The sequence below is a fragment of the Scleropages formosus genome, chromosome 19 (genome assembly GCF_900964775.1).
Source record: "Scleropages formosus chromosome 19, fSclFor1.1, whole genome shotgun sequence".
In the NCBI taxonomy this organism is placed as follows: Eukaryota; Metazoa; Chordata; class Actinopteri; order Osteoglossiformes; family Osteoglossidae; genus Scleropages; species Scleropages formosus.
The window spans coordinates 693882-721311 of record NC_041824.1 but is presented as its reverse complement, the minus strand read 5'-3'; the positions used below and the strand labels follow the sequence as shown (position 1 = coordinate 721311).

The following is a 27430-nucleotide window of genomic DNA, read 5'->3' as shown; positions in this document are numbered from 1 at the left end:
AAAAAAAAAAAACCAGAGCTGTTTGTAAAAGATTTTATATGTAAAAGAAACTGCCGTTCTTTACAAACCATAGGAGAACAGTACAAAGGCATCTTTAAATAACATCTAAATACTATGTATATTATATACATTTTGTAATGTCAGTTTTCTACAGCTTCTTCATGACAAATTAACATCTTTGTGTTAAAATCATGTCTGCTTGACATAAATCCCATAAGTGAAATGAAAATGTATTTGAAATGCATTATTTATGCCAGTACAAAGTTTCATTGTAAATATAAAAATACTGTGCTACACAAGAAGCTAATGACTCCTCGCGCCAAAGCAGTCTTTGCAGACTCAGCTCAGCTCATTTAAGGTCTGGGTCAAGGAAATGCCGGAGAAAATCCTGGGTCTTCCTTTTCTCGCCAAGGTCCTGCTTTCTGGGTGACCTCAGAAGCAAAGGGGCGAAGATGGTTGCTGTGGGACAACAAGGGTGCAAGTTCCATCACACTCCGTTTGGAGGAATTATACCTTTTGGGACACAACAACCATTAGTAATCCCAACACTGTCTATCCATGCACGTACCCTAGTACGAGCAGAATGAATCTTCAATGTTATAACGCAAGTATGTTCTCCTACACTTGCTTATTTAAAAGTAAAAAAAAGCAGTTAAAGATATAGATGAACACTGATCTAGTGCAGCACAAGTCATGGGGGATGCACGGACGAAAAGGTAACATAATGGCAGTGTTTCCCAGGGCCTAGTTTTGGTGCTGTATTTAACGCACTCAGGAGGCTGTCTGTGCATTTCTGGTAGAAGTCTTCAGGAACAGGAGCAAAGACCCATTGCAAAAATGTGTCCATCTTCTTTCTTACCTAAAATATTGACATCCAAGTGATTGTGTGCAGAATTCTTCAACAGCTCTCGCAGAAATGCCGTTAAGTAGTTGAACACATTTTTATGGCACTGAGGTAGCATCGATATAACCTAAAGGAACAAAAAGTATAACGGGAAGAGTTTAACATCCGACAGACTAACTGGTAGACGAAGAGCATGGAGGAAAGTACAAGATGGTTTTTAACTTGTACTCATTGTCTTTTTACCTTTTTACTGAGTGCATGGTTTGAGGAGCTGTCGAGGCACTGTTGGTACAGCGAGTAGGTGACCACAGGTTCTGGAAGGACTTCCAGGAAGAGGAGCAGGGCTTCAGCCACAGAGTGGTTACTTCCCGCTGAGAGTCAGCTCCAGTCAAGGACACGGCCATGTGGAGCATCACTGTGTTACACTACAGTTTTCAGTTACAGTACAAGTACATGGCATCTGCTGCCTTCCACAAACTGCTTAAGAGAACGATGTATTGTTAACTCAAGGTAACAAACCATTTACCCAATAATTTACCCAAGTGCACCCTTGTGCTAGCAATTAGAACCCACTACCATCTTGCATCACTTTGCCATATTGATTATAGGGTTTCTTAATGATTCAGCATTCCAAGTAGGTGGAATACATTATACTATACATTTTTTTTTTTTTGAATTACTGCTAAAAACTAATGCAGCCAATGAAAACTTTAATTTGAAAGACAACCATGTTTTTAAACTTAATTTCTAAATTAGCACAACTTTCATGAACTAAAGCAAAAACTTCTTTTTAATGTATGTCCTTATCTTAGCGTATAAACAATCATTGACACACTTTAGCTGAGGGCAGTAGAGCAGATACCATCGCACAGAGGGTAGTTCTGACAGAAATGCCTAGACAATTGGAAAGGGAACCATCAAAGAAGCCATTGGAAAATGATCCCTCAAAACAGGGGCAACCAGCTATAAGTGTACTGAAGGGGGGTGGGGAGACAAACACGTCCACTTGTGATGAACAAAGTACTGCAGGATACGCAGAGAATCCGGTGTCCCCGTGTCCAGACAATCGCGGATCTCTTCAAACTCATTTCTGAGCCCTGGCTGCTGCATGAGATCTTCCTGGAACACAGTAACAATGCAAATTAAAGCCTCTTTTGAAAACAAGGCTTCAACTGCTAAAGGCTCCTACCATTGGCTGAACCCATTTTAAATACTTTTACATTTACTCATTAACGCACCACGTGTCACTTGAGGCACTGCTCTATATCACACGACTGGCGTGGCATGTTGGGTAGGAAGGTGTTCCTTCTCTGGGAACTCCTAACTACGTTACTGCATTCATTACCAGTGATCAACTTCATCCCGTTCCTTTAACAGAGGGTAGCAAGTTTTTTTTTTTTTTTTTTTTTTTAATAAAAACACAGGCCACCCAGGCAGCCTTTCTGTACTCTGTCTTAAGTAAAAGGCATATCAACGTGATCTTACAGAGAAACACAAGGCAGTGAAGAAAGAGGTGTTAAGCTGCAGAATTACCATTGGCCAACATGCACCATGCAAAAGAGTTCAACTACGTTATCCACATCTCCATGGAAACAGGCAGAGCAAGTGAAATTAACCTAGACAACTTGGCACAATCACCCAAATTAAGTAGAAAAAATACATCCCTCTATTCTCTTCACATCCATCGAATTGCAGAGCAGACATTAGGTAATACTCAACGCAGGAAGGGTTTCCTTTTAGCAAACACTGAAGTACATTTTGCAAATTATTTTGTAATGTCCTCTGCAGTTCTTCTAGGGCACCATAATCTGTTATCTATTGAGCTACGAACGAACAAAAAAAAAAAAAAAAAGACTGATGAACTCAGAACACTTGAAAATGAATTTACCTGAAACTTCCTGAAATTGTGTTATGTAATATTTAGTGCTGTAATTTACAAACACAATGCTAGAAGAAAACCTGTGACTGAGCACAACCTGACCAAAGATAGCAATTTTTGAAAAAGGAAAAGAAATGAGTGTAAAATGAGAGAAGCATCACAGAAACGCATGAAAGCAGCTGGACTGCATCTCTATGACACGATGACAAGCTGTCCTCATCTACCCCGTGATTTGGGTGCGGGAACCATCTGTGGAAGAACACATCCGCAACAGCACAGAAGCCTGTCGACCTCGGAGGTCACGTCACGTCAACTAGGGCAGGGTTTAGAGCATTCCTCCTTTTCTCTGGCTGTTGCCATGGCTAGCTCAGCAAAGCTCACTTGAACCAGGACCAGAGGTTGGCAGCAATACACCACCAGAGCAGGTCTGCTTGCTTAACGTTTGCCAGAAAATGTGCAATGCTCCTGAGACACAACAGCCCACCCCAGAGACAAAGACCTGTTTGGAGGCATTGCGGTACAGATGGTCCACCATCATCCAGATCTCCTTAGGAATGTCCAGGGGCTTCTCTGTCATCAAGTTGTTGATATCCTCAACCAAGATCTTAGCCTTCAAATAAACAACAGAAAGGTCAGTAACTACTTCATCACAAGTTCAGCTCATTAACCATTATGGTACTTGCTGCCATCAACTCATTTTCCATTCAGGGTCCAAACAAAGACATACATAAAACAGAATTATATTTATTATAGTGAGGCTAAAAAAGAAAGACAAGCAACTTTATCAACTAGTCACTGTTGCGTATTTCAGTGCTGAAAATAATCACCATGTTATCTTGAGTGGACACAGGTCAAGCCTGTTATTACAGCTGAAACAGCCCAAACATGCAGCACTAGTGCTTATCTTCTAGTGAAAAGTGTTTTGTGCCAGTGTGCAGTTTCATAAGAGGGAAACCACATCACACAAAGCCCAGACCCTAGAGATGTGCTTCACAAGCTATGATCATACAAAGCGAAAACAGAAAAAAAAAAAAAAGGAAAAAAAAACAAACAGCGTTTTGTCTTGCCTCTCATGCTTCAGCATCACCATTAGCCAGTTGTTTTGCAATTTTAATTCCCCTCTGGGCCCTTGTCCCTGGTTACTGCACACACCATGGAAACAAGGGATGCTCATAATTTGCCAGTCTTACAGACTCTACTCTTATGTTTGGAGGGATGCCCAGCCACCAAGGCTGGCTTGCTGTTTTTTCCTGTACAAGAATACCTATTTTTCATTTTCTAAATATAAAGAACACCATGTGTCACTCACTGTAAAGAGCCTGATTAAAAGCTGAGAAACAAGAAATCTTGAAACTGTTCTGTCTGAATAATCAGAACCTCAATGAGACATTTTCCTCATCCTGATCACAATTAAAAAAAACAAAGTTACTCTATGAATACAAAGGTTTGCAATATATTTCAAATTCCTTTTAAATTGCCATCAGGTTCTCTATCAATAAAACGATATGAAATTTGAGAATGGCACTTGAAAATACTTTGTCCTTGTTATGGAAAAACCAAGCCCCAAGCTTCCCGTGTGTAATCCTGTTTTACTCTAGTTAAAAATAAAGCATACAAATATTGGCTTCTGCTACATTCCCGCAATTGGTCTAAAGAGCAAAAGAGTCCGTGTCCCAGATGTTCCGACTTGTTTCCTTAGCACAGCGTCTTGATGGATTGTGAGACTGGCAGCAGATTACAGACTTATTACTGCAAAAACATTCCATTGGACGTGAAATTAATATCAAAACTACAAATTCTGTATGGAAACAAACAACTTGGATGGGCATGTCTGAGTTTAAAAAAATTCTAATAATTTACCCAATGCATAAAGTATAAGTGGGTAAACAGTGAAAGTCCCTTTGGAAAAAGGCATCAGCTAAATAAATAAATGCAATGTAACTGTGAAGAAGAGAATGAGCTCACCAGCTCCTTGATGGTTTCCAGGGGCATTTCCTGGATGGGTTCCCTTAAAAGGCACAGAGTGTGGAGGGCTGTACCGAAGCAGCTAGGCAGGTAGTTGCCTGTAACTGAAACAAAGTAGTCCTTGCCCCGATCCAAGTGCAGCACCAAGATATCTTCTATCTGCTGGCAGCCTGAGTTCAGCTGTGTGGCTGTTGAGCGGTTCACAAACACCTCCAGTTCAATATCCATCCTGCTACCTGGACAGAGCAGAACATGCAGTTCTTTAATGTGTGTTTGGATACATAAGGTTGTGTTAAACACCAGTCAGTCATACATTCAATAAACAAAATCCATATCTGAGGAAATACAGATGATCGTTTAATAAATTATTACTCACACAGCCTCTACACTCACCCTCCTACATTTCACTCAATCATAGAACTGCATATTTAGCAAGAGCAAAATCTTTTCAGAGGGGTATAGATGAACATTCCTTGGCTTGCAAGTCTTTTTTGACAACTTTGCTATTTGCCACCTATACATGCATGTTGTATACTTGAATACAGAGAAGCATCAACTGTGTTAACTGACAGGGGCAGACAAAATAGCAGAAACACCTAACATTGTATTAGTATTAAAGATCTAATAAGGAGCAGGGGAACACTTTGCATTCAGAGCAACTTCAGTCCTTCTTGAAATGTGATCATACAAGTCTTGAACAGTATGTAGTAGGATTCTGCACCTTTCTTCGATAAGAAAAGCCTCCATTTCTTTGAGGGATGAGGAGGGTGGAAATCTGCTTTGCACTCTCTGCTCCAGAACTTCCCATAAAAGTCTGATGCTGTTTAAATCAGGTGACTGCAGAGGCCATTAACATTGTTGAGTACGAAAATATCACAGGGGAACAGTCTTTGTACCACAGGGTGCACCTGGTCTTGTAAAATGGTCTCATATTCCTTGGCCATTATTTGATCACACAGAGCAATTGTGTGACCTAAATACTCCCACAAGACGGTTACCCAAACCCTTTTGGATCCCCAACCATGTTTGGAAAGAGACAAGGTTGACTGAAGCATCCTTTGTATTTCTCCAACGGTAAACCCATCAAGATGTAGGAAACGTGAAAGAACATGCAAACTCATCATTTTACTTTCATTGTACAGGGTTCCAAGTTTTGTTCTCCTTCTACCAGATTATGTGACTTAAGGAACTTTTTGGTTCCTTAACCATTATGTTACACCCTACTGGACTGGACCCAGGATCAAGGACAGCTTTAAGAGATCAGAATTGGCACTCACCTTGGGCAAGGAAACCTTTGCATGGGTTGGCTGTTAACCACGGTTTGCAGTAAGAGGGCTCATCCAGCTTCTGGATGAACTCAAACTGACAGGGCACCTGTCCATCGTTGAAAACAGTCAGCATTTCCACCTGACGCTGCATGAACTTCACATCCCTGAAGTGAAACTGCAAGGAGGAGTGAAATAGGGACAGGGGATGGGGGGTGGGAAAGCCATGGAAGAGGTTACACTAAGTCTCCAGAATGCAGTAGAATCCAGTGGCTGTCGAGAATCTGACTTGCAGGAGTGAGAACACTGATGTTTGTAAAATATTAACCATACTGAGTCAAGACTTACAGTAGAACCTAAGGTGGTTAAATGAAGAATCACAAGACAAAACATAGACCAAAAAAATTTCAGGCTGTTTGTCAGTTGTTCTCCAGAATACACATTCTTACTACAAAATATACAACAGATTTAGCTAGAAATAACATTTTGGATAAAACTGCGGCTGGGGATCCCCTGGGTTGAGCTGGAGGAAGTTGTGAGGGACAGGGACGCCTGAGCTTCTCTACTCTTCCTATTGCCACTGCGACCCTAGAAGGACTAAGTGGTTAAGAAAATGGATGGATGGATGGATGGATGGATGGATAAAACTGTTATGACACAAAGTTTGCACTAATCCTGGCAATAATGCATTTTTCAGTACCTGGATGACCATTTAAACAAAGAGTGACAGCTCTGATACCACAACATGGACATCAGACAGAACGTTTGGCAAAACCCTGCTCACCTCTCGCATGGATAACGACACGGATGGAATGCACTCATTTTCCATCTTGTCTAGGTTTCGTACAATCTCCTCAAACGTCTTCTTGTACAAGTCCTCGTTGACCACCTTAATCTGGAAGCAACGGGAAGGTGACAAATCAACTCCCAGACAAGGCCAGTGGAGAAACACAGCTGGACCAGCATTTAAGAGATTATGGAGCAGGATCATCTCACCCCAACTTCCATCAGTGAACTGACTGGCTTGTGGTCACTGGTCTTCAAGGTCATGTGACTCTGGTAGGTAAGCTGTTGGACGTTCTTACCCTTCCACAGGATGCGGTCACACCATGCTGGCACACGACACTTTTCACTGCATGATGAAGGGGCATGAAGAAAGAGACATCACTTGTGCCGGCACACACAAAGCAACAGCAGGATTCTGACTCCTGATGTACAACACTAATTATACACCCAGCATTGATTAAACTTCAAAATTTTCTACATCTGATAGAATTACACCTTGCTGCCTCAAACAATAGTGCAAGCACTTTGGAAAGCTAAATATTAGAAGGGCTATGAAAAAGAAATATGAACAGTGTCTCGGAGAAGAGACTAAATATTCCCTCTATTCCAGAAGTGAATGTACAAATTCTTCTCAGGGAGGCATAACTGTATCCAGTTGATTGACCCACTGGATATGAAGTTTTGTCACACACACACACACACACACACACACACACACACACACACACACACACACACACACACTCCCCCAATTATGAAGAAATTCCGTGTCCTCAGTCTGTCCTTAAGTCGCATTTTGACGCAGGTCTGAACAGTCAGGTATGGTGGGTATCTAATGTCAATTTGTCAAATGTTTGACTTAAAAATACTGTATATCGTGTACCTTTCTACACATAAAGAACATTAAAGCAACACTTTGGATACACTAAAACATCTTTAATATAACACACACAGTGACTGAAACTGCTTATCCCAAGCGGGGTCACGGCGAACCAGAGCCTAACCCGGCCACACAGGGCACAAGGCTGGAGGGGGGAGGGGACGCACCCAGGACGGGATGCCAGTCCATTGCAACGCACCCCAAGCGGGACTTGAACCCCAGACCCACCAGAAAGCAGGACCTGGCCAAACCTGCGGCACCACCAAAACCTCCCCCTCTTTAATTTAACAATAGAGTAATAATAATAATACAATGTAATGACAACAACAACCTTAAATATAAATACAGTATTTATAATAGAAAGAGACATATAAAGAGATAAATGTTACTACTGTCATGATGAACAGAGGACACGGAGGAGGCTGGACCCAAGTGCAGGCTCGTTTATTCAGAATCAAAGGACTAGATGTGTTTTCGTGGTCGGAAACGGGTGAATGGTTGGTCGATCAGCGAACTGAACATTGGCGAGGATCTGAAATCATGGTCGAGAGACAAGGCGGGCAGTCGTTATCAAAGAGAAGTGGAACGGGACTGGGGAACAATGAGGGACAGGACCTGAAGAGCAGTGTGGGGGGGTTGTTGTCTGGAGTGAGTTTTCGCAACTGGGAAGAAGTGTCTTTTGTAGCCGAGTGCTCTCTCAGAGAGAGAGAGAGAGAGAGAGAGAGAGAGAGAGAGAGAGAGAGAGAGAGAGAGAGAGAGAGAGAGAGAGAGAGAGAGAGAGAGAGAGAGAGAGAGAGAGAGAGTGCAAAACGAAGAAAATTTAACGTTCACTTTTCCATTGTTCATTGGCGTTTCACCTTTTGTGTTATTATTTTGTCTTTTTCTTTCAGTTGTGACCATTTTCCTTTTCTTGGATGCATAACCATCACTTGCACCACATTTACGCTTTGGTACCATGGTTAGGAAGGTGAAAACAAAAAACATTAAAGTCAAATACAGTAACACATGAGACAGTTAACAGGAAAAGAAGATAGTCTGTCCTACCTCAGGCTTATGTGTCCTGTCCACGAGCTGACAAACCACTGTAGATGCACAATGTTTTGATGCGCTTTGCAAAGTAGCGCCCGTTTATTATTACGAACCATTGTATATACAGTAACTCAAATTTTTTAATATAATGGGCTTAATTATGAAGTTTTCATTTGATTGCTACTTGAGGGTGACAAAAAAAAAAAAACAACAACAACCCTTCCGGTCAGTAAAGTAAGGGGGTGGTTTGTAAGATGGGTTGTACGTAAGTCAGATGTTCGCAACTCAGGGACTGCCTGTTATATAGCCAACATGCAGGAAGTTTTAATGTACTTAATCTCAAATCACTTGCTTTATCAGATGTGCAGTTTGTTTGGTCTTTGTATAAATTCTGACAAACTCCACAAATGAGACAACACACATTTCATGCACTGAATTTTCTTCAATATGGCCATGCAATTCACCCTGGGTTAGAACATCTCACAAGTGAATAAAATGGCAACCAAATCTTCTTCACTATTACCTGGTGTCCCACTGGTCTGACCCAGTGTCATATTTGTACGTTGGCTGGAAAGCAATCTCCCCTTCTACGAAACCCTTAAACACGGCTTCTTCATCAATCTGCCTCTTAAGCTGAGGGAAACAAAACAGCACTGCTCAACAATCCTGTTTTCTCTTTCGCTCTAAAATAGTGTTAAAGGCAGCACGAGCAAGCCCTGTTATGAGCGCTTTTGGAAGACTTTCACAGAAGGATACTCTAACATCATGATTTTTATGGCATTCGGTCTTTAAGTGTCAATGATGGACCTTTACATACTGGGAAGCTTTTAGGCAAAAGATTTACCTGGTCATATCTGTGCAGAGTTTCAAAATCTTTCTTGGCAATTAAGTTTTTCACTTCATCCACCTCAAGTTCACTTATCCTATAGTTCAGATCTCCAAGCCAAAGAACAATGCTAAAAGAAGACAAAGCATTTGCTTTTATAAACATTTTTTTTTTTTTTTTTTTTTTTTTTAGACTTTTCACATATTGCAGCTGTCTCTACAGTAAACACTGTCTTCCAGAAATAACCAGTTTATCAAAACAGGACCTAAGGAGCCAAGGTTTTTAGTAGCTGACACAAAATAGCAGAAATTGTGCGATATCTTTTAAAATGACTCAAAGGTAAATCTTACAACTCCTCACAGAAAGAAAATGGACTGATGCTTGGAAACCCAAGTGCGATTATGGCCAATGAAGCCTCACATACTTGTGCTTCATGATGCTGAGTGTCGGCAGGCTGGAATCTCCCTGTCGGAACTGCATGCGGGTGCAGATCTCCCTAAAATCTTGGTTACGGCGCTCATACTCCTCAATGTGTGCTGCCAGGTGTGAATTGACCACGCAAATGTCAGAGTTGTGGAACCTGAAGCGGATGGCCACTGCCCCCTTGTTGCCCTAGACAGAAAGGGGTGTGATGTAATGAAGTAATCAGAGAAATGAGATATAGAAGTAGCACTCCAGGACAATCTTGTTGGGTTTATCATGTTTGACTTTCAAAAAACCCTTCATCCTTGTATAATGGATACATTCCCCTGACTGAAGTTTAGCAGGATGCGCCGACAAGACATCAGACTGACAGCTAACTCATATTCTCTCGTCGCCAACTCTCTTACTTTACATAACTTCCACTCACCATCCTTCCCATGATGCCTGTGCCCACAGTCTCTGCTTCCACCTCTGAGATGAAGCTAGCGTGTTCCTTCTTCACATAGAAGATCAGCATGATCCCCACGAGACGCACCAGCTTGACCTGGCCCACGTAGGGGGAAGGGGGCAGAGAAGAGGAAGGGCCAGGTAAGAAAACACCCCTCACTGTTGTCAAAGTCCAGAGTCAGTCAAAAAAATTCTAATGATTCCAACATTCAGGTTGGCTAGCAATACCACAGTTAAAAAACTTTAATGAATATATATGTAAGCACATATATATTAGCAGAATGTAATGATGCAGTTATATTTTTTGATGTGCAATTTAAGGAAAAACTGATTTTTACCAGGCAACATACTACCCATTATTTTGAGGCCAGGTCATCAGTATCTCTTGTATGCCAACATCCTCCTCCAGTGCAAATTAAAAAGCTACTTTGTGCATTAGTCTTATGTGCACAGAGCTTTAAAAGTCGAGAATAAGTGAAAGCTGAGCAGGGTTTCACACTACAGCAGCAGACTACCTCCTCAATCCCACAGTTAAAGACAGTGGTTGAGATGCAAAGAAAGGAGGTCCTTACTAAGGCGTACTTGGCATCTGGGTGGAGGCCCTCTGACACAGCTCTCATCCACTCGGACTCCTTGGGAGTGTCGTTGAAGAAGAATGCCTCCTTGCTCAAGTCCAGCTCCTGAAAGCTGTGATCCATGGGGGAATGGTTTATTACCCAGCACTTTGCCCACTCTACCAGCGACCTGCCACTATCAGAACCCTCCTACACAGGCTTCAATCCCCCTTCTAGCTATCTGGGGTCTGTGGAGCTGTGGAGGTGTATGGAGAGGCAGGAGCTTGAATGCAAATTGAGGAGTTACTCACCCCATACAGTAGAGGTCTGGGGGATCAGGGCTATAGCTCAGCCAGGGTCGTAAACTCTCTTTTGGGGCTTGGCCATTTACATTGTACGTGCCTACAAAAAACCTATGGAGAAAGACAACTGAATAATAAGCAGAAGAAGTGACAAGTGCTGCTCGGCTTCACTCATTATTTCATGCTCTATGCCTTTCACTTCTATATACTATGTATCAGAGGTACCAGTTAGCATAATGGTTAGAGCTTCCACCGTGCGCTTGAAGGACCCAGGTTCAAATCTCAGCTCCTACTGCAGGCCTCTTAATAGCTATTCTCAATAAACTGCTCTAGTAAAGCACTAGTAAAAATTACTCAGCTGTATTAATGGGAAGATCATATTAAGTAGTGTAACTAAGTTGCTTCATAGAAAACTTTCAGCTAAATAAAAAAGAACAAACATGAATAGTGCTTAACACTACAAAATTGAGTGCTGTCTTGGGGCTGTGTACATGCGAGACATTTTGATGATGAAGGAGAATGTACGAAGGACTGGGAACAAGAAGAACCACCCTATTACTGAGGGAACATAGTCTGCAGTCATCAAACCTATCCTCAAAACATTATCTTCCATTTCATGGTTAGAGAAACTTGTGCACCATTTGACACGTGGAGCTTTCTTAACCCTAACCGGGACAGGACTCCAGCTCATCGAAGGGTAGCCACACATGCGCACGCTTACCCATTCCCCCATTCACACACTACAGGCAATTCAGCATCGCCAATCTACCTGAGCTGTATGTCTGTGGACTGTGGGAGGAAACGGGAGCACCAGGAGAACATGCAAACTGCACACAGAATGAACTGGATTCGAACCTATGCCTAAACAACATCGTTACTTGGTGCACCACTGTGGTACTTTGTAAAAATAGGCTGATGTATAAAGGGGTAAATCGTTGTAAAGTTGGTTATCCAATAATGTAAATTGTTTGGATTAAGTTATCAGTTTTGAAATTCAAGTTGCACTACTTCTACTCTAAGACTGATAAAACAAGCAAAGCAATGGTGATTTATTTTTTTATTTATTTTAGTTGATTTGTGCCTTAGTATTTGGTTTGGTACCTTGGAAAGTATTCTGAAATATATTTTGGTTACTTAGTGGATTTCTGGAAATAAACAGGTTTGGCTAGCAGATTTAGATTGTATTTTCCATTTAAATATGCCACTTAAAAACCAACAATTGTTTTAAATGAAACTAAACAAAGCAATTATTTTAAGAGACATGCCATCATTTTTTTTTTCTCTCCTCCAACAGTTTTTCCTCTACTGGGTGTTTTGTATTTCTTTTTAACAAAATATAAAAGTATTTTTCTTACCCAACTACTTGATTAATCATCAGGATAATTGGTAGAGTACTTGATTATGAAATCAATCAATAGTTGTGGGCCTAGTTAAGCACCTTGTCAAGGCGGAACTCAGGGTTGATGTAGCCACATGTTTCAGGTGCAGACAGGACACTCGCCTGAAGTTCTTGACGTAGGTGTAGAGCTCCTCACTCTTGAGCAGCTCACACCGTATGAGGTTGTCCCGCAGGCCGAACTGGGGCATGGTGAGCATCTGAGCCTTGTTGGACATGGTGTGACTGGACGAGCGCACCAGGTCATTCCGGTCCTCGCCCTTCCCTTTCCTGTGGAGGGATGGCAAGGTGGGCTGTGAATGTGGAGGAGCAATAGTTGTTTGGACGTAAAGTATGAAACATCAGCACAAACACCTTGGGCTAACTTTACATGACAACCTCTCTGACAAGCACATGCAAGCTGTATTCTGACCCACCTGCAACCAACAGAGCAAAGGATGCTAATGATTCAAATAACTCAACCTAAGAGCCTGCAGTGAGCTGCTGGCTGCAGGTCCCACGGGGAAAAAGCACTGAGCTGGTGTACTTTTCCCCCACAAAGCCCTCTGGAAAGACTTTTCATTAGAAGCATTGCATGCACATTCCAACACCTGCTTTGGGTCACTCTGTGGGATAAAGACCCACAATCCCTTCCCGTAGCCTCTTACCTTTCAGTGTTGTTCTCCACGCTCGAAGAGCGCCCTCCGCCGTCCACCTTCCCGTCTTCTTTTGGCCCCACTTTCCCATCTACTGCCAACAATCTCCCTAGGTGCAGAGAAACGGAAGAAACTATGAAAGGAACAACGAAATAAAAAAATGGAGGGCTTCTTATGGCTAGGTGCCCATGCCTGACAGTATATGAGGTGAGAGGGTCACTAGGCCAGAGAAACATGATGATTAATATCGCCATCTCATACAGTATTACACAGGGAAAGATGTTCAAACCCTTGTGCCAAAATTAAGGGGGCTGAACACAAACCGACCATGCCACCAGTACTCCATCCCTCCTAAAACCATATATACCACTCACCCCTCCTCAGAATACCTCCCTCCACCTACAAATCAGCCCACATCACGGACAGATACTACCCTCCTCACCGGGAGCCCCCGCAAGCACTTTGCTGGGGTTGTCAAGTGGGCACCTTCCTTCGTTGATGTTTCACTGAATTAGGCCCAAGACACCTCCAGAAGAGAGAGTGTGTTCCACTGATGTATGGATGAGTGACCCACTGTAAGTAGTGTATCTAGCAGTGTAAGTCACCACGGTGAATAAGGTGTGTGGGCTCATAACACTACATAGTATGCATTGTAAGTTGCTTTGGAGAAAAGCATCTGCTAAGTGAACAAATGTAAATGTACCACAAAAAGCTCAACGGCGAGAAATGCTCAGATGTTTGGAGAGTTTAAAGAAAACTATACACATATATAGTACATTTCTGCAAGGCGCTGCGGTTTCCGTTTCTGTACCTCAGAAAACAGGCCTGCAACACGTCCGTGTGATGCTTATCAGACAGCACTCATGCGGCTCACTAAGCGCGTCTTCAGATCAAAAAGCACCGCGAGCCTCTTTTCAAGCCTCCCGACAAGCACGTGACTATCCGCTTCTACAGACAGGTACCGTACACGGCAGTATTTTTCTTCCTGAGCACTTTTGTTTGTTCTGTGACTAAGAGGCAGCGCAGATGGAAGGTGTGAGCTGCAACGCCCGCCTGTACAGCTGAAGTGCCCATAACGCGCTTTTTCTAACACTTTTCCCAGGCCTCGCTCGGAGCCCACCGATGCGTTTGCGCACCTACACGCGGGCACATTTTCACACTAATTTAAAAGTTACAGAGGGGGGGTGCGGTGGCGCGGCGGGTTTGGCCGGGGCCTGCTCTCCGGTAGGTCTGGGGTTCGAGTCCCGCTTGGGTTGCCTTGCGACGGACTGGCGTCCCCTCCCGGGCGCGTCCCCTCCCGGCCTCGCGCCCCGTGTTAGGCTCCGGCTTGCCGTGACCTCAGTTTCAGTTGGCGTGTGTGTTGGTAAAAGTTAGAGAAACAAGACAGCCGCTTGCATTTTTTTTTTTTTTTAAATTTTAAAAAGGACTTTTATGGCTATGAAGGATGCTAACACAAGAGTGCACCGGTACACCAGTACCATGTGTGGCACCTGAGGCAATGAGGAGACACAGGCGCTGTCGCCTCCAGTCCTGCTGCCCTTCGGATTCCATCACGTCAACATGTTTCCCTCCTTAAGAACCACCTCGAACTCGTAACCCTAACCTAATCTAACCTATCCCTATTTCACCGACACGGACATGATCATTTTCCGCCCGGGTCTCGCCGACCGATTCACGCACTACGGACGGTACGGACCTGTCCGAGGGAGGGAGGGGGATCGCGGTGCTCCGGAGCCCATCATCATCATCATCATCATCATCATCCCCCCCCCCAAAGCACAGCAGGGCGCGAGGCCGGCTCGGCCCAGGCACACACCCCGCAGGTGCGGCGGACACTGCGGCGCGCGGTACGTACGGCGGTGACGGAGCGGGACGCGTGCGCGAGGCGCTCGCTCGGTGACGCGCACACAGCAGCGCAGCCCGGCGCCGCGCCGAATGGAGAAGCGCGCGCCCGCGGCCGACCGAAGCAAAGGAGCTCCGCGGGACTGAAGTGTTTAGGGCCGCGCGCTTCTCCAGAACCGATCAATGACGCCGCGATCGGACGCGTTTGGGCTCCGCTGAGCAACAGTGTCTCGTGCCGTACACTAGTCAGAAAGGTAAAAGTAAGGTAAAGGCTTCACCGAAGACTAAAGACGGAGTTCTAGTCTAGACGAGACGAGGTGGTACGCAGCTCGGCGACGTGCAGTTTACACCGAACGAACGGTGAGCGAGGAACAGAACGTAGCGCCGCTGCCCTCTTCTTTACCATGTTGCTCGATGACATTAGACATGTCCCACTGCGCTGTCCACCGTTTCCTGGTCCGTGTGGCGCTCTCTCTCTCTCTCTCTCTGTGTTTGTGTGTGCGTGTGTGTGTGTGTGTGCGCGTCTGTCTTAAATGAAACGAGCCAAGCGAAACCTGACCAGACCAGAGCAATCGAGCCCCGAGCGACGGATGGGCCCTACTCTACTACAGTACGGTACACTACGGTACGGTACCGTACGTTACTACGAGTTGAACGTCCTCCACCTCTTACATGTCAACACCCATAATGATGTGCCACAGAACAAAGGTAACTTGCCATCACAGCCCCTACGAGACAGCGCACCGCTCCCTCATGTAATCTGGGATGCCCGGGTTGGGGTTAGGGTGGGATTGGGATTGGGATTGGGATTGGGATTGGGATTGGGTTGGGTTGGGTTGGGGTGGGCAGCCACTGCCACTTGGACCCCCGGAGGCTTTTTTCTCCCTCAATTTTCAGTTGGGAGTTTTTGTTCCTTTCCTCCGTGGCCAGTACGCATACTAATAGCTCTATAAAAGTACTATATTATGATAAGTCAGTAGTCAAGTGTCTTCTATGTGATGTGTTTGTTTTTCTTGCCTTGTGCTGTGTTAAAGTGCTCTGTAAACATAAAAAATAAATTGAATGTACTGTAAAAGTAGGGTAAACCAATGTGCGCTTAATTCACCCAGCTGTATAATTCCATAAATAGCCGTAAATACTTAAATTATTATACAAACACTGCAAATCGCTATGGACAAAAGGTGTCAGAAAGAGAACAACCTTTGGTCCTGCAAGTGGCAGAAATGAGTTTACTGTAAGAAAGAGGTAAAAGCCACAAGGACAGCAGGACAGTGAGAAAACAACTGAAAAGGTAATGTCCACAACACTGACATGAGGCACTCCGCACCCAGATGGTAAATGTGCCAGCAGGGACGTCGCTTCGGCACCCACCAGAACAGCGCTGATCGGATCCGGTGTGTAAATGGAACGTACCTACAACCTCTACCCAGCCTACTGCAAACTACAGGTTCCCAATCCTGCATTCGTTTTCTGAAAGTGCTCATTTGTATGCATTGCTTATCCAGCACAAGCATAAGTTGAAACACAAGCTACTATGCACCTCACAAAAAAATTACCCAGAAATTTCTTCTCTCTGAATTTTTTTAAGGCTTCCAAGGCCATATTCCTTGCATATTTGATTTTTCAAACATGTTTCTATGTTAACAGACAACTTCGTTTTGAGAGTAAGTTTCATGAGAGGACGTCTGGACAGTCACATAATTTCAAACATAAGACAAACTGTGGTGAAACAGTTCTTGCACACATCCAAATCAGGGTCACTGAGGTCTGGAGCCTATTCCAGACACAGGATGCAAAGCTAGCCAAAGGTACACACTGGTTGGGACGCCAGTCCCTTACAGGGTATCTGTGCGCAGAGAGAGAGACTCACTCACTCAATAAGTCAGACAGACACTACGGGCAATTTAGACTCCCCAGTTCACCCGAAGCCTATGTCTTTGGAGTGTGAGAAGAAACGAGAGCACCTCAAGGAAACCTACAGAAACACATGGCGAACATGCCCACTGCATGCAGAATAGGTGAGATTCGAATCTATGCCCAAACAGCCCAGGCACTATGAGGTGGCAGCGTCACACTGGAGCTGTGGTAAAACAATGACGTTTAGTGTTACCTACCATGCACTGTGACTAAATAGGAAACAGGTGATGAGGTAATCCTGGTTACTGCCTATGCGCTGCTTTCTGCAAGGACACAACCAAATGTCCTCATGGTACACACCAGCTTAGCTTTCGACCAAAGAAGGCACTCTGAAGGTAATCAGAACATCACTGCATCTTCCTACTAACACAGTTTGGGCTCCCGATCACGGAACATGTGTGGAACCCCTTTATCAATTTAAACAGTTGATAAAATAGTTTAAACATTTAAAAAAATACTCTCAGAGTTCACTAACATGCTGAAAGAACAGATGAGGAAACATGACCCACGTGATTTTGCAAACTGGTTCATCCTGGGGAATGCTGCTCCTTCACACATGCTGGACAGTCTGTCCAGGCCAGAGATTTTGGAGGACTTGTGGTATTCGGAGAGCCACTCAAACTGGGACGCTGGCACACTGCTCACAGATTTCCTGCAGACTTCTGTGTGCAAAGCATAGGAGATCAAGCGGTAGGGAGATGACACACAGGTGAACACACGCACAGCAGACATAGCTCATAAACTACGAATGCGTGTATATATGTACGTACGGCCTTTTTAATCGTACGTGATGAGAGGAACACGGCACTGTCACGCTCACTTCCAGCACAACGCGAAAGCACTCTGCAGCACACGCCTCAATCTTTCACCTTTGTTCAGCTTTTACTCTAAGGCTGCAATGTGAGCTTCCCCTTGCTGGAGACCGCACCGAGTCTGTGTAACCACATGAGAAGACACGCTTAGAAAGCTGCTGGCATTTCGAAACGAACGTGTGCTCATTCGCAGCAGCCACTGCTCACCCCCAGAAAGCTTGCTGTCCATTTGCTTGCAGGTGATCTATTGTGCTTCCCCAACAGCCTGCACTGATGTCTGTCCAAAAGTGAAGCAACGCATCAGATGCCGCAATTTAAACCCGACAAAGGCCAACGACCGAAAGCATCAGTGATGAACTCCGCACAAACCCTTTGCACACACCCTCTCTCTTCTCCTTCATTCTCACCTGCCCTCTGTATTTAGCAGCCCCTCCCCCCACGACTTGTACAGTTTTTTCACTTGACTCTCATTTGCAGATGTTGCCATTACTATTATTATGGTCTGCAATGTGCTCCCGTTCTGAACAATAAGACCGCACATGTATAACAGTGAGCTCACCTTCCAACTTCAGCTACACCACGCTGACATAAAATGTGCCATAAAATGGTTGTAAACCAGATTAAAACCTTTGCTACACATACTACAGATTCTGTTTGTACTGCCTGCTTGTTCAAAGTTTAAAGTTCAGAAAGTTGGCTAGTTCACAGTTCCGACTTTACGTAAAGACCTCTTTTCTTAGTCGTATCGGAAAACAACGGGATTGTTTCTTTTTCGGGGCATCGCACTTAGTCCCTGACAGGTTGTATCACTGCTGTCTTTTCATCATCGACCTTTCAGCCCATCATATGTCTATACATGGCTCAGTAACAAGAGTGTCGTGTCTCTATTAGATGAAAAACATGACAGCACTCATAATTAGTAATTACAATACAATTATACTTACAAGAAAAATGACAGGCAAGGGGAAGGGAGGGGAATACAAACTACATTTTGTAGTGCTGCTTTCATAGCTGAGAACACCGTAAAATACCAGCGCTCAGTGTCCAGAAAAAACGATGGTGGAAACTTTACTCTGTGTGTGGACAAAGCACACGGTTAGTATGGAGTATTTCTCCTGCTCAAAGTGACTACAAGGTTTGGCCCCTTTAAATAAACCTTAGAAAAGACAGGATGCTCTCTCGCCTCCTCATTTTGATGAACTGAAAAAATGCTCCCAAGCAGGTCTGAGTAGTGATGTGAAAGCTCTTAGTTTCAGGAATGTTTACTGTACTCTCGGTTTAGAGAATCAAGTGTCTCTGTCGAAGGTTTTGCTCATACTGCTGTTGGGCTACTATTACTGTGGCTATGAATTTTAGCGCTGTAATGATGCCTACTGTGAAACTTTTGTACTTCTGTACTTTTGAAGATCACCATAACCTAGCTGACAAAAGCAAAGATGCATGTGAGCTCTCAAGCACTGTATTTTCTGTGCGCTGCCCATGTGCTTGGGTCTTTCACTTCCTCCCTTCTTCATTCACTCACTCATTTCTTGTCACGCAGAGAACAGATACAGTTTCACAATGTACAGTAATGACCACAGACGAGCGCAGCTTGATTGTCATCTTCTGTCACTTAACAGTAAACTGTTCAGACTCTCAGTTACTCAGTTACACTTACACTTACTCTCAGTTACACCTACTTGAACGATGAACCTCGGTGCAGCAAGTGGTAGGGAACAAACTAGGTTTACTTGAGACTTTCATGCCTGCAGCTATGTCTCCTTCTCTCAATGTAATGCATAAATTGTACTTTTGCCGAGATGTACGTCGCTTTGGACAAAAGCGTCTGCTAAACGAATAAATGTACATGTAACTGTAGTTAAGGGTGATGCAGAATTCTGTACCCATGACTCTGAGTGCACAAGTTTATCTGTGACCACTTTCTTATAGATTTTTATCCCATCCAGGGTGTTGTGTTACCATGCCACCTTTAGAGTTCACATCCAGGTCACTGTGGCCTGACTTGAATAAAGAGAGTGACATGGGATGAATGAAATGCTGAAATAACACAAAAGCAGCAAAGGTTTGAGAAAAGTAAAATAACAAATCCTGGCATTTATTTTGGATTATTTTATTACTGACATAGTGCATAGTTACACAATTTACAACTGCATTTTTAAATCCTGATAAAGGTCTGTACTGACTAGTTAGCAAAGCCTGCTGATTCTGCCAATTCCCACAAACTTCACACATTTACACCAACATGCCACTGAACAGACCTATGCAGCTCCCAGGCAGATGGAGAAGTTGCATCTTACCGCTCCAGGCTTTGTTGACTTCATGGAGGAAGAGGCGAGTGTGTGAGCCAAACGGTAATCGAACCTCCAGCTCCAGCTCCAGGCCCCGCACTCTCACTCTGGTGTCAGCACCTGCACAGGAGAGGAGAGGTACAGCAAACAAAGCCAGAATATAGCGTGAATCTACAAACTCTCACTTTACAAGACTAGTAAGCCAGTTCAGTGAACTATTTTGAAGGTACCAGCCAGATGCTGGGAACTGACAACCATTTACTAGCCCCACAGAATCAGCTTCCTGGGATTGGACTGTGCTTGTTGTCTCCACAGACTGTAACTGTGTGTTGCCCAGTGTACTGGTGTTTTAGCTACAGACACATCTACACAGGTTCTCAGTCTTTACAGCAGAATGCCCAGAAAGGGTGGGCAGCCGCTGGCAACTGGACCCCCAGAGGTTTATTTTTCTCCCCTTCTTCATGATTGGGAGATTTTGTTTTCCTCTCCTCAGGTGCCAGGTGGTTTACTTCTCCAAATTTCCAGTACATTATTGTTGCTTCTGTCACTGCCCTGTTTGCATCTATTGTTCAGTACTCTCCATCACTATGCTGAAAAGACCACTCTATAAAAAAATTCAAAATTTTGTATGCTCAGTTTAAATTAGGTAAAAAAAAAGAGACATTTAATTAATTTTGCTTGTTAAAGAGAAAAATATTCTCTTAGCAGATAATGACTTTGTAAATACTATGTAAATATCTCCAAAATGGCATGCTGATCTGAAAAGACATCAGTCTTATAAACTGAATTAAAACTGCTAGTTTTTCTTCTTGGAAGAATTTCATACCACAGAGCTTATTAAAGTATTTTGTGGGCAGTTCTACCTACACTCCGTACAGTTACTAAGTCTTAAGACTGTCACTGTGTGGTACTGCTGTGCATGTGCAACCACAGCAGTGCTACACTACGTCCCGTCTTAGTACTTACTGGCTGTACCACAAAGTTCTTGCCTCTGCTTTACGATACTAAAAATAGAAACAATTCACAGGAAAAATGTAACTGAGATTTATAGGTCAAAACAGCTAGTCAACAGTATGTTAGGAGGAAAAAATTAAAACTCACCGACAACTGCAAGGTCATCAGGAGAGTACACTAGGGAAAAACAGTAAATCAGGTCTAATCTGTAGATTACAGCCATATAACTGATGATTTCACAGGACATGAAATTAAATCCCTCTTGCTAATACTCATAACCCTTAGTCACACGTGTGGTGAAGTACCTCTAAAGTTATTATTCCATTACCAAAACATGCACATGTGCACACGCTACATCTAAAATGATATCGTCTTAGAATTAACAGACAAGCGAAGGCCTTCAATTGCAATGATCAGAAAGTCACACACCTTCCACAATTTCAAAGTCATGGGAAATAGGAATGATCTCATCCAGAGTGACATCTTCACCGGTGATAGCCATTCTTCTGTGATTAAAAATGAAAAGCCTTTGGGAGATAAAAGTTAGCCACAACACTTCAGATGCAAGTAGGATCACCGGGCAGAGAAAAATAAAATATAGGATGGCCAAAGGATCGACTCACGCGTGAGCTCCGGTATGCTCCACCAAGCCCAGCAGCCTGCTTTCCGTGACATTGTCCACAATGAGGAGACATTGAGCTGCATGTTTACAGCCCTTAAGTCAAGGATGAAACATGAGAATGGTGGGAGGGTTACCACTGGTGTTTAAAGCAACAACGGCGTGAACAACGCACTGAGAGTTTACGAGCTCCAGTACACTGTGACGAAATTACTTGTGCAGCGCAGCCTCATCTTTCACACGTTCGACTTAAGCGGTCTCAGCTTTCCGGAGGTGACCTGCAGTACTCCTGCACACAAAATGGATTTGCACACGTGGGGGGATATTCCTGAACACACCCAGTCCCGGCCAGGACAGGACAGGACAGGAGCTGCCTGTATCGCCCTTCCCAGCCAGGGCGGCACGAGATTCTGCACACACTCCTTCAGCATCCTCCTCCTTCCCAGTTCATTTGTGTTCTCCCGCCATCGATGTAATCGTCATCGTGCTCGTTGGTGTGTTTTACTCTTTCTTTATGAGTAATCACAGTGTATTTTTCATCAACACGTGGCGCTTTACTACTACTACTACTGTGTACTCTATGCTGCTGCTGCTACTGATTGATTCGTAGTAGCAGCAAATCCCGCTTAAGATTTCGACATCGGCATACACGATTTTTGGCTTTGCGCGTTCTCAGTGCTCCAATGCAGGCGTAAACACAGAGTAAGGCACGTGACGCGCAAAGCAGCTTACAAACGCGCGTGTTTCCACACTCCTCCGGCGTAACGGTACCGACACTCAGCGGCCCATCAGCGACACGGCAGTAGGCGCGAAGTAGCGCAGTGCGCATGCGCGGCGGCGGCAGTTACGCCACCCGACGCTCGCGCTACATATGTGTTTATTAGGCGGCACGGACGAAGACGAAATGCACACTCTGCAATATTTTAGACGACAACGAGGAGGAATTCGGCAGTGGCGAAACGAAAGGGAAATGCGCGGTGTTCAAGGCCTTTCTTTCCGCGGGCCGAGGACTGGCCTGAAGTGAAACTTCCGTTTCCGAACGAAGAAGTGCCGCTAACTAACTCTGAGTAACTGCGCGCGAGTCGAGACACACACTAGACTGACTACTCATAAAACACAGCAGCAGCGACGTGTTACACCCGTAGGGCGAGCAGCCATTTGAGCGACACTCGCGACATGATGATGATGATGATAATGATGATTTCTGCGAAAGAAGAGGATACTATGATGCAACTGTCGCCTTCTGACAGAGTCTCTTGAATCGCCACAGACTGGTCCATGAGTGGAAAAAAAGAAAGAGCCCGTCAGGTCAGCGGTCGCGTCAGGAAACGTTAAACAATAAAGCTCCAAAACAAAAAGCAGAGCGAGCGATAAACGCGGTGCGACGACTTGTGTGGCTGGAACGAGCGGATACGTTCCGTCCCGTCCCGTTCCGTTCCTCCGCGCGCACACACACACTGGTGCCACGCACTGATTTCTCAAGGCGCTGGTGACGTCCGAGGCGCGAGCTTCCCTCCGCGGGGGGGGGGGGTACTTGTGACGCGGACTCGCCGGACGCTGAGACAGAGGACGGAAAGGGACGGAAAGGGACGCAAAGTAACTCGCGTAACGGCCATTTATCAGTTAGCGAAGGCGGGAAAACGGCGCTTGAGCTCCACTAAACACTTAATTCTGTGCCTTCAGAAAGTACCGAGGAGACCCTTCGCTTCCTCCGCACTTTGTTTCACACTTGTTTCAAAATACACGGCGGAATTAATTCTTTGACATGTCACCGTCTGACGCACGAGACTCAATGAAAAGGTGATGTTTTTAGGAATTTCAGCAACTTTGTTTGAAAATAAAGAGCTGAAATCTCCTATTTACATAAGTATTCAGACCCTTTCTTCAGTACTTTGTAGGACCACCTTTAGCAGCAGTTACAGCTGAGTCTTTTTGGGTATCCTGTCCCACCGGCTGCACAAGGCAAGCAGGAGTTGGGCCAGTTTCCCCCATTCTTCCTCACAGATCCTCTCAAGCTCTCTCAAGTTTGATGGAGACGTCGGTGACCTGCAGTCATCGGGTCTCTCCGCAGATTTTCGACGGGGTTCGCGTTTGGGCTTTGGCTGGGTTACACAAGGACGTTCAGAGACTTGTTCAAAAGCCATTCCGGCGTCATCTTGACTGTGTGCTTCACATCGTTGTCGTGCTGAAAGGTGAATCTTTGCCCGAGTCGAAGGTTGTTTGCGCTCTGGAGCAGGTTGTCTTCAAGGACCTCTCTGTGTTTGGCTCTGCTCATTTTTCCCTCAGTCCAGACCAGTCTTCCAGTCTCGGTTGAAATGCATGATGCTGCCACCACCATGCTTGACTGTATGAAAGCTAGTAATCAAGTGATGAGCTTTACCTGATTTTTTACAGACATGGCATTTGGCAATGAGGCCAATTTTTGTTTCATCAGACCAGATAATCGAGTTTTCCCATGCTCCGAGAGTCCTGTAAATGGTGTTTTGTAAGTGGTGTTTGGCAAACTCTGAACGTCTGTCTAGCCATTCTACCAGGGTCAAGAGACCTGATTGACCAAGTACTACAGAGACAGTTGTCCTTCTGGCAGGTTCTCCCATCCTTACACAGGAATTCAGAAGCTGTTAGAATGGCCATTGGTTACATTGTCATCTTGCTGAGCAATGCCCTTGCTACCGAAAAACCCAGTTTGACTGGAAAGCCAAACCTTTGAAGAGTCTTGTTGGTTAAAATACTACTTCTTGCATTTGCCAATGATGGAGGTCAGTATGCATCTGGGAACCTTCAATGCATTGTAATTTTTTATAGCCTTTTTGAAGATTTATGCATTGATGCAGCTCTTTCTTGCAGCTCTACAGAGAGTTCCTTGCACTAAATGGCTGGGTTTTTACACAGGAGAATTGATTCTGAAAGAAAATGTTTTGAGACCCCTCATGAATGTTGAGAAAGATTTAGCAGTTCTGAATTACAGTAAGAACACCCTGCTGTAAAAATGGGTAAATCATTGCAAAGTTGTCAAATAAATAAATAATGAAGGGATCATATTCTGGTCTATTACACATCATTCTGTCTTTCTCTTTCCCACGTGCAGAGTGGTTGCTTTGAGTTGAACTAGATGTAACAACACAACCAATGCACTTATTACTTTCTGAGGTTGGATATTAAAGCGTGTCTCATCTTCTGTACTAATTACGGTACTTATGAAAAAAGCCATTACATCTAGCAATTCTTAAAATTCAAGCACAGATCATGAATCATGGAAATTCTATCTTCTTCTTTCACATCAGTATTCCATGTTATTGTTTCTTCAGTAGTGATAATCATTTGAATGGTAACCACTTTAAAAGAGTAAAACTTGGCAAAGTTGGTAACAATGTATGATACACTTTCTATAAATGGACACTTTCAACGACTCATTTTGCAAAACTGACATAACAAAAATTGTTTGAAAGCTCATGCAAAAACACTCCCTCATTAACATCATTGTTTGCATGCAGAAAACAAAATAATGCTGGTCATCTATAAGGTTCTTAGTTGTATTTCTGGTCTGAATATCAACAAATGGCAGGTGTGCAACATCCACTGATAATCCATACATGTTTGCACAATGTGTTTAGACCATTGATGGCACACAATGAGCAGAAGACCAGTTTTCATAGTACACAGAGTATTTTTTAATGGAAAAACAGCTTAGATGCTCTTCTACCTATTCAAAATAGGTGAAAGAGATTTTTAAAGGGGTCCAGTGAAAGGTTTAATTAGCTGGGAGTTAAGTGCTTAGGAAAGAAAGGTAAAGAAAACAGTACTCATCTTGTGAGTTGGATTTAAATGGTTTATCACAGGAATATTCACATTTAGAGATTCCACATAGAGGAGATTAATAGGCATTTCAGAGCAATTCTAACTGATTAGATTTCAAAAAGAATCATGCATTTTTTTTACAGTATATACAGTTTAACAAAAATTCTTCACATATAATTCTTAAAAAATTATACCTACTATTTAATTTAAATATGAATATATGTATATTTTCATGATTACAAACTATCGGTTGTGTAATGATATCTGCTAACAATGGATACTGAGCTGAAGCATTGCAAGATTATAGCCTACAAGATTTATACTCTGAGAATACGCTTCACTAAATACAGACCTGAAGTGCCGACAGGTTATTAGCCTAACCCTGTGATAAAGCAGTGTACTTCTCAGGTTAAATTTGGTTTACATTAGTAAAGTGCGTTTGGCTTGGCATTGTTTGACAGTTCACCAAGCCACAGGGTTCCGTTTAACATAAAGTGTGTCAATATGCCTGGAAAAGCTGTTCTGGCCCAGTTACTTGACAGTGGAGGCAGTCTGTAATGATTGCTCAGCTTTTGCTTCTTTGCCCAGACTGAAAAGTGTTTGGTTTGGTGTAACTCAAAGCCCCTGTAGATGAACTGGTATTTGCCGCGAAAACAGACCATAACTCGATATGTGTGTTTTCTCAACAAGCAGCCCAGGGTCAATAAAGCCTTTAGTGAAGCCAAGGCTTTGTCTGGGTTCACTAGGGAAAATAAATGCATAACATAATGTGACAAAGATTAAATGTACATTTGCAAAATATTGGGGAAAAGGTAGTTATTGTCATTGACATACAGTATGAGTAAGCATGCAGTTTCATGTCCCTGCAGGAAAATATACTTTAGGTTGTTAGGGTTTTGAAATCTGATCTCAGCATGATTTATTCTGAACTCTAACATCTAACTTTTTTGGTTGCTTCTGAAAATTAGCTTGCCAAAAGAATGGTGAAATAAAATAAAAATTCTTAGCAAGGACTTGCAGTCCAGTGGATTTTTTGCTCCTGGGCCTGGAGGTATGCACATGACACCAAGAAGAGCTCTTTCTTTTGCCTGAACTTTCAAATTCGACTGTCAGCGGGAGATACTTAAAATTCAGTGTGAAATTGTGCAAATGTAGATAAAGTACAATGCAATGAAGTAAAAATCAACAGTTATACGACAAAGACACAGGGTGACTCTGATCTAAAGTCCGGTCTGAAGCACTGGATATACAGCAATCAGACATGTAGACGGACCTACCACGCGTCGCAGCTGGAACTTATCGCCCAGACCAGCAGCCAGGAGGCAGCGAGCAAGAGGCTAGAATGCAGCCCGGCAGCGCTGGAAGCAGACATGTTGAGAGACCCATCGAGCTTGAGGCATGAGGCTGTCAGGGAAGCGTTGCAGCACTCCTGGGTGCAGTCTACTGCCGTGGAGCTGCATAACTTGTTCCCGGTGCAGTTTCCACTGCAGCCAGCCTCCCAGGTCATTACCGTGCCCCACACAGTTTTGCTCAGCTGAAAAAGAGGGCCGTGGAGGGTGGGAAGGGGACTAGTTTAGAGCTGTGAGTGCTTGCTCTTACCACCATCGTGATGTACTGCTCAATTTCGTTTGCCAACCTTCCATATTTGGTCTTCACTGCAAACCAAACACTACACTGTCTGCCAGTGTTTGGTAAAATAAGCTTAAATCAAGGGCTTTTATATATCTTTTAATAACACCCGGGTTTTTTTTCCAGCTCGGCAAGAGCCCACTGGGTTCATCTTATTGTGATCAGTGCAGTCAGTTTACTCGTTTCTTGCTTTTAGTGATGTAAAGAGAGCCTGAAAACTTACTAAAACTTACTAAAGTCATTACTATTACTTATTACCAGATGCCCTTGATTTTAAAGCTCTGCTGGACCAAGGATGTGGACAAAGCAGATCTCCACAGTGGTGAATGAGAGGCAAGGA

The 27430-nt window shown here is 43.8% G+C and overlaps 1 protein-coding gene across 4 annotated transcripts; it reads right to left on the bottom strand.

Annotated features, from left to right (window-relative positions):
- Window positions 1–29: 29 nt before the first annotated feature.
- inpp5b (inositol polyphosphate-5-phosphatase B) lies at window positions 30–23146 on the bottom strand. Of its 4 annotated transcripts, XM_018741165.2 has the most exons (23): window positions 22887–23146; window positions 21668–21743; window positions 21474–21571; window positions 21192–21221; window positions 20100–20210; window positions 17500–17652; window positions 13244–13340; window positions 12702–12866; window positions 11210–11311; window positions 10917–11031; window positions 10325–10441; window positions 9899–10086; window positions 9493–9604; window positions 9172–9281; window positions 6950–7085; window positions 6738–6848; window positions 5966–6131; window positions 4689–4924; window positions 3223–3333; window positions 1879–1963; window positions 1088–1215; window positions 860–971; window positions 30–459 (listed from the first exon to the last, which is right to left on the bottom strand). In XM_018741165.2, exons 3-23 carry the CDS (start codon window positions 21544–21546, stop codon window positions 350–352), a joined length of 2568 nt encoding a protein of 855 aa, XP_018596681.1. In that variant the 5' UTR covers window positions 21547–21571; window positions 21668–21743; window positions 22887–23146; the 3' UTR covers window positions 30–349. The 4 variants fall into 4 exon arrangements, with proteins under 4 accessions (XP_018596681.1, XP_018596684.1, XP_018596682.1 ...); XM_018741168.2 differs by lacking the exon at window positions 22887–23146 and having other exon boundaries at window positions 21668–22866; XM_018741166.2 differs by lacking the exons at window positions 21192–21221; window positions 22887–23146 and having other exon boundaries at window positions 21668–22866.
- Between the last annotated feature and the right edge of the window lie 4284 nt (window positions 23147–27430).

Excerpts from the sequence above, each read along its gene's own strand:
- inpp5b (XM_018741165.2), bottom strand. The coding sequence starts at position 21,546 with ATGGCTATCACCGGTGAAGATGTCACTCTGGATGAGATCATTCCTATT. Across the intron at positions 17,653-20,099 it reads AGTCAACAAAGCCTGGAGCG|AAGTCTGCAGGAAATCTGTG; the intron begins GTAAGATGCAAC and ends CTTTGCACACAG. Across the intron at positions 1,964-3,222 it reads ACCGCAATGCCTCCAAACAG|GAAGATCTCATGCAGCAGCC; the intron begins GTCTTTGTCTCT and ends ACTGTGTTCCAG.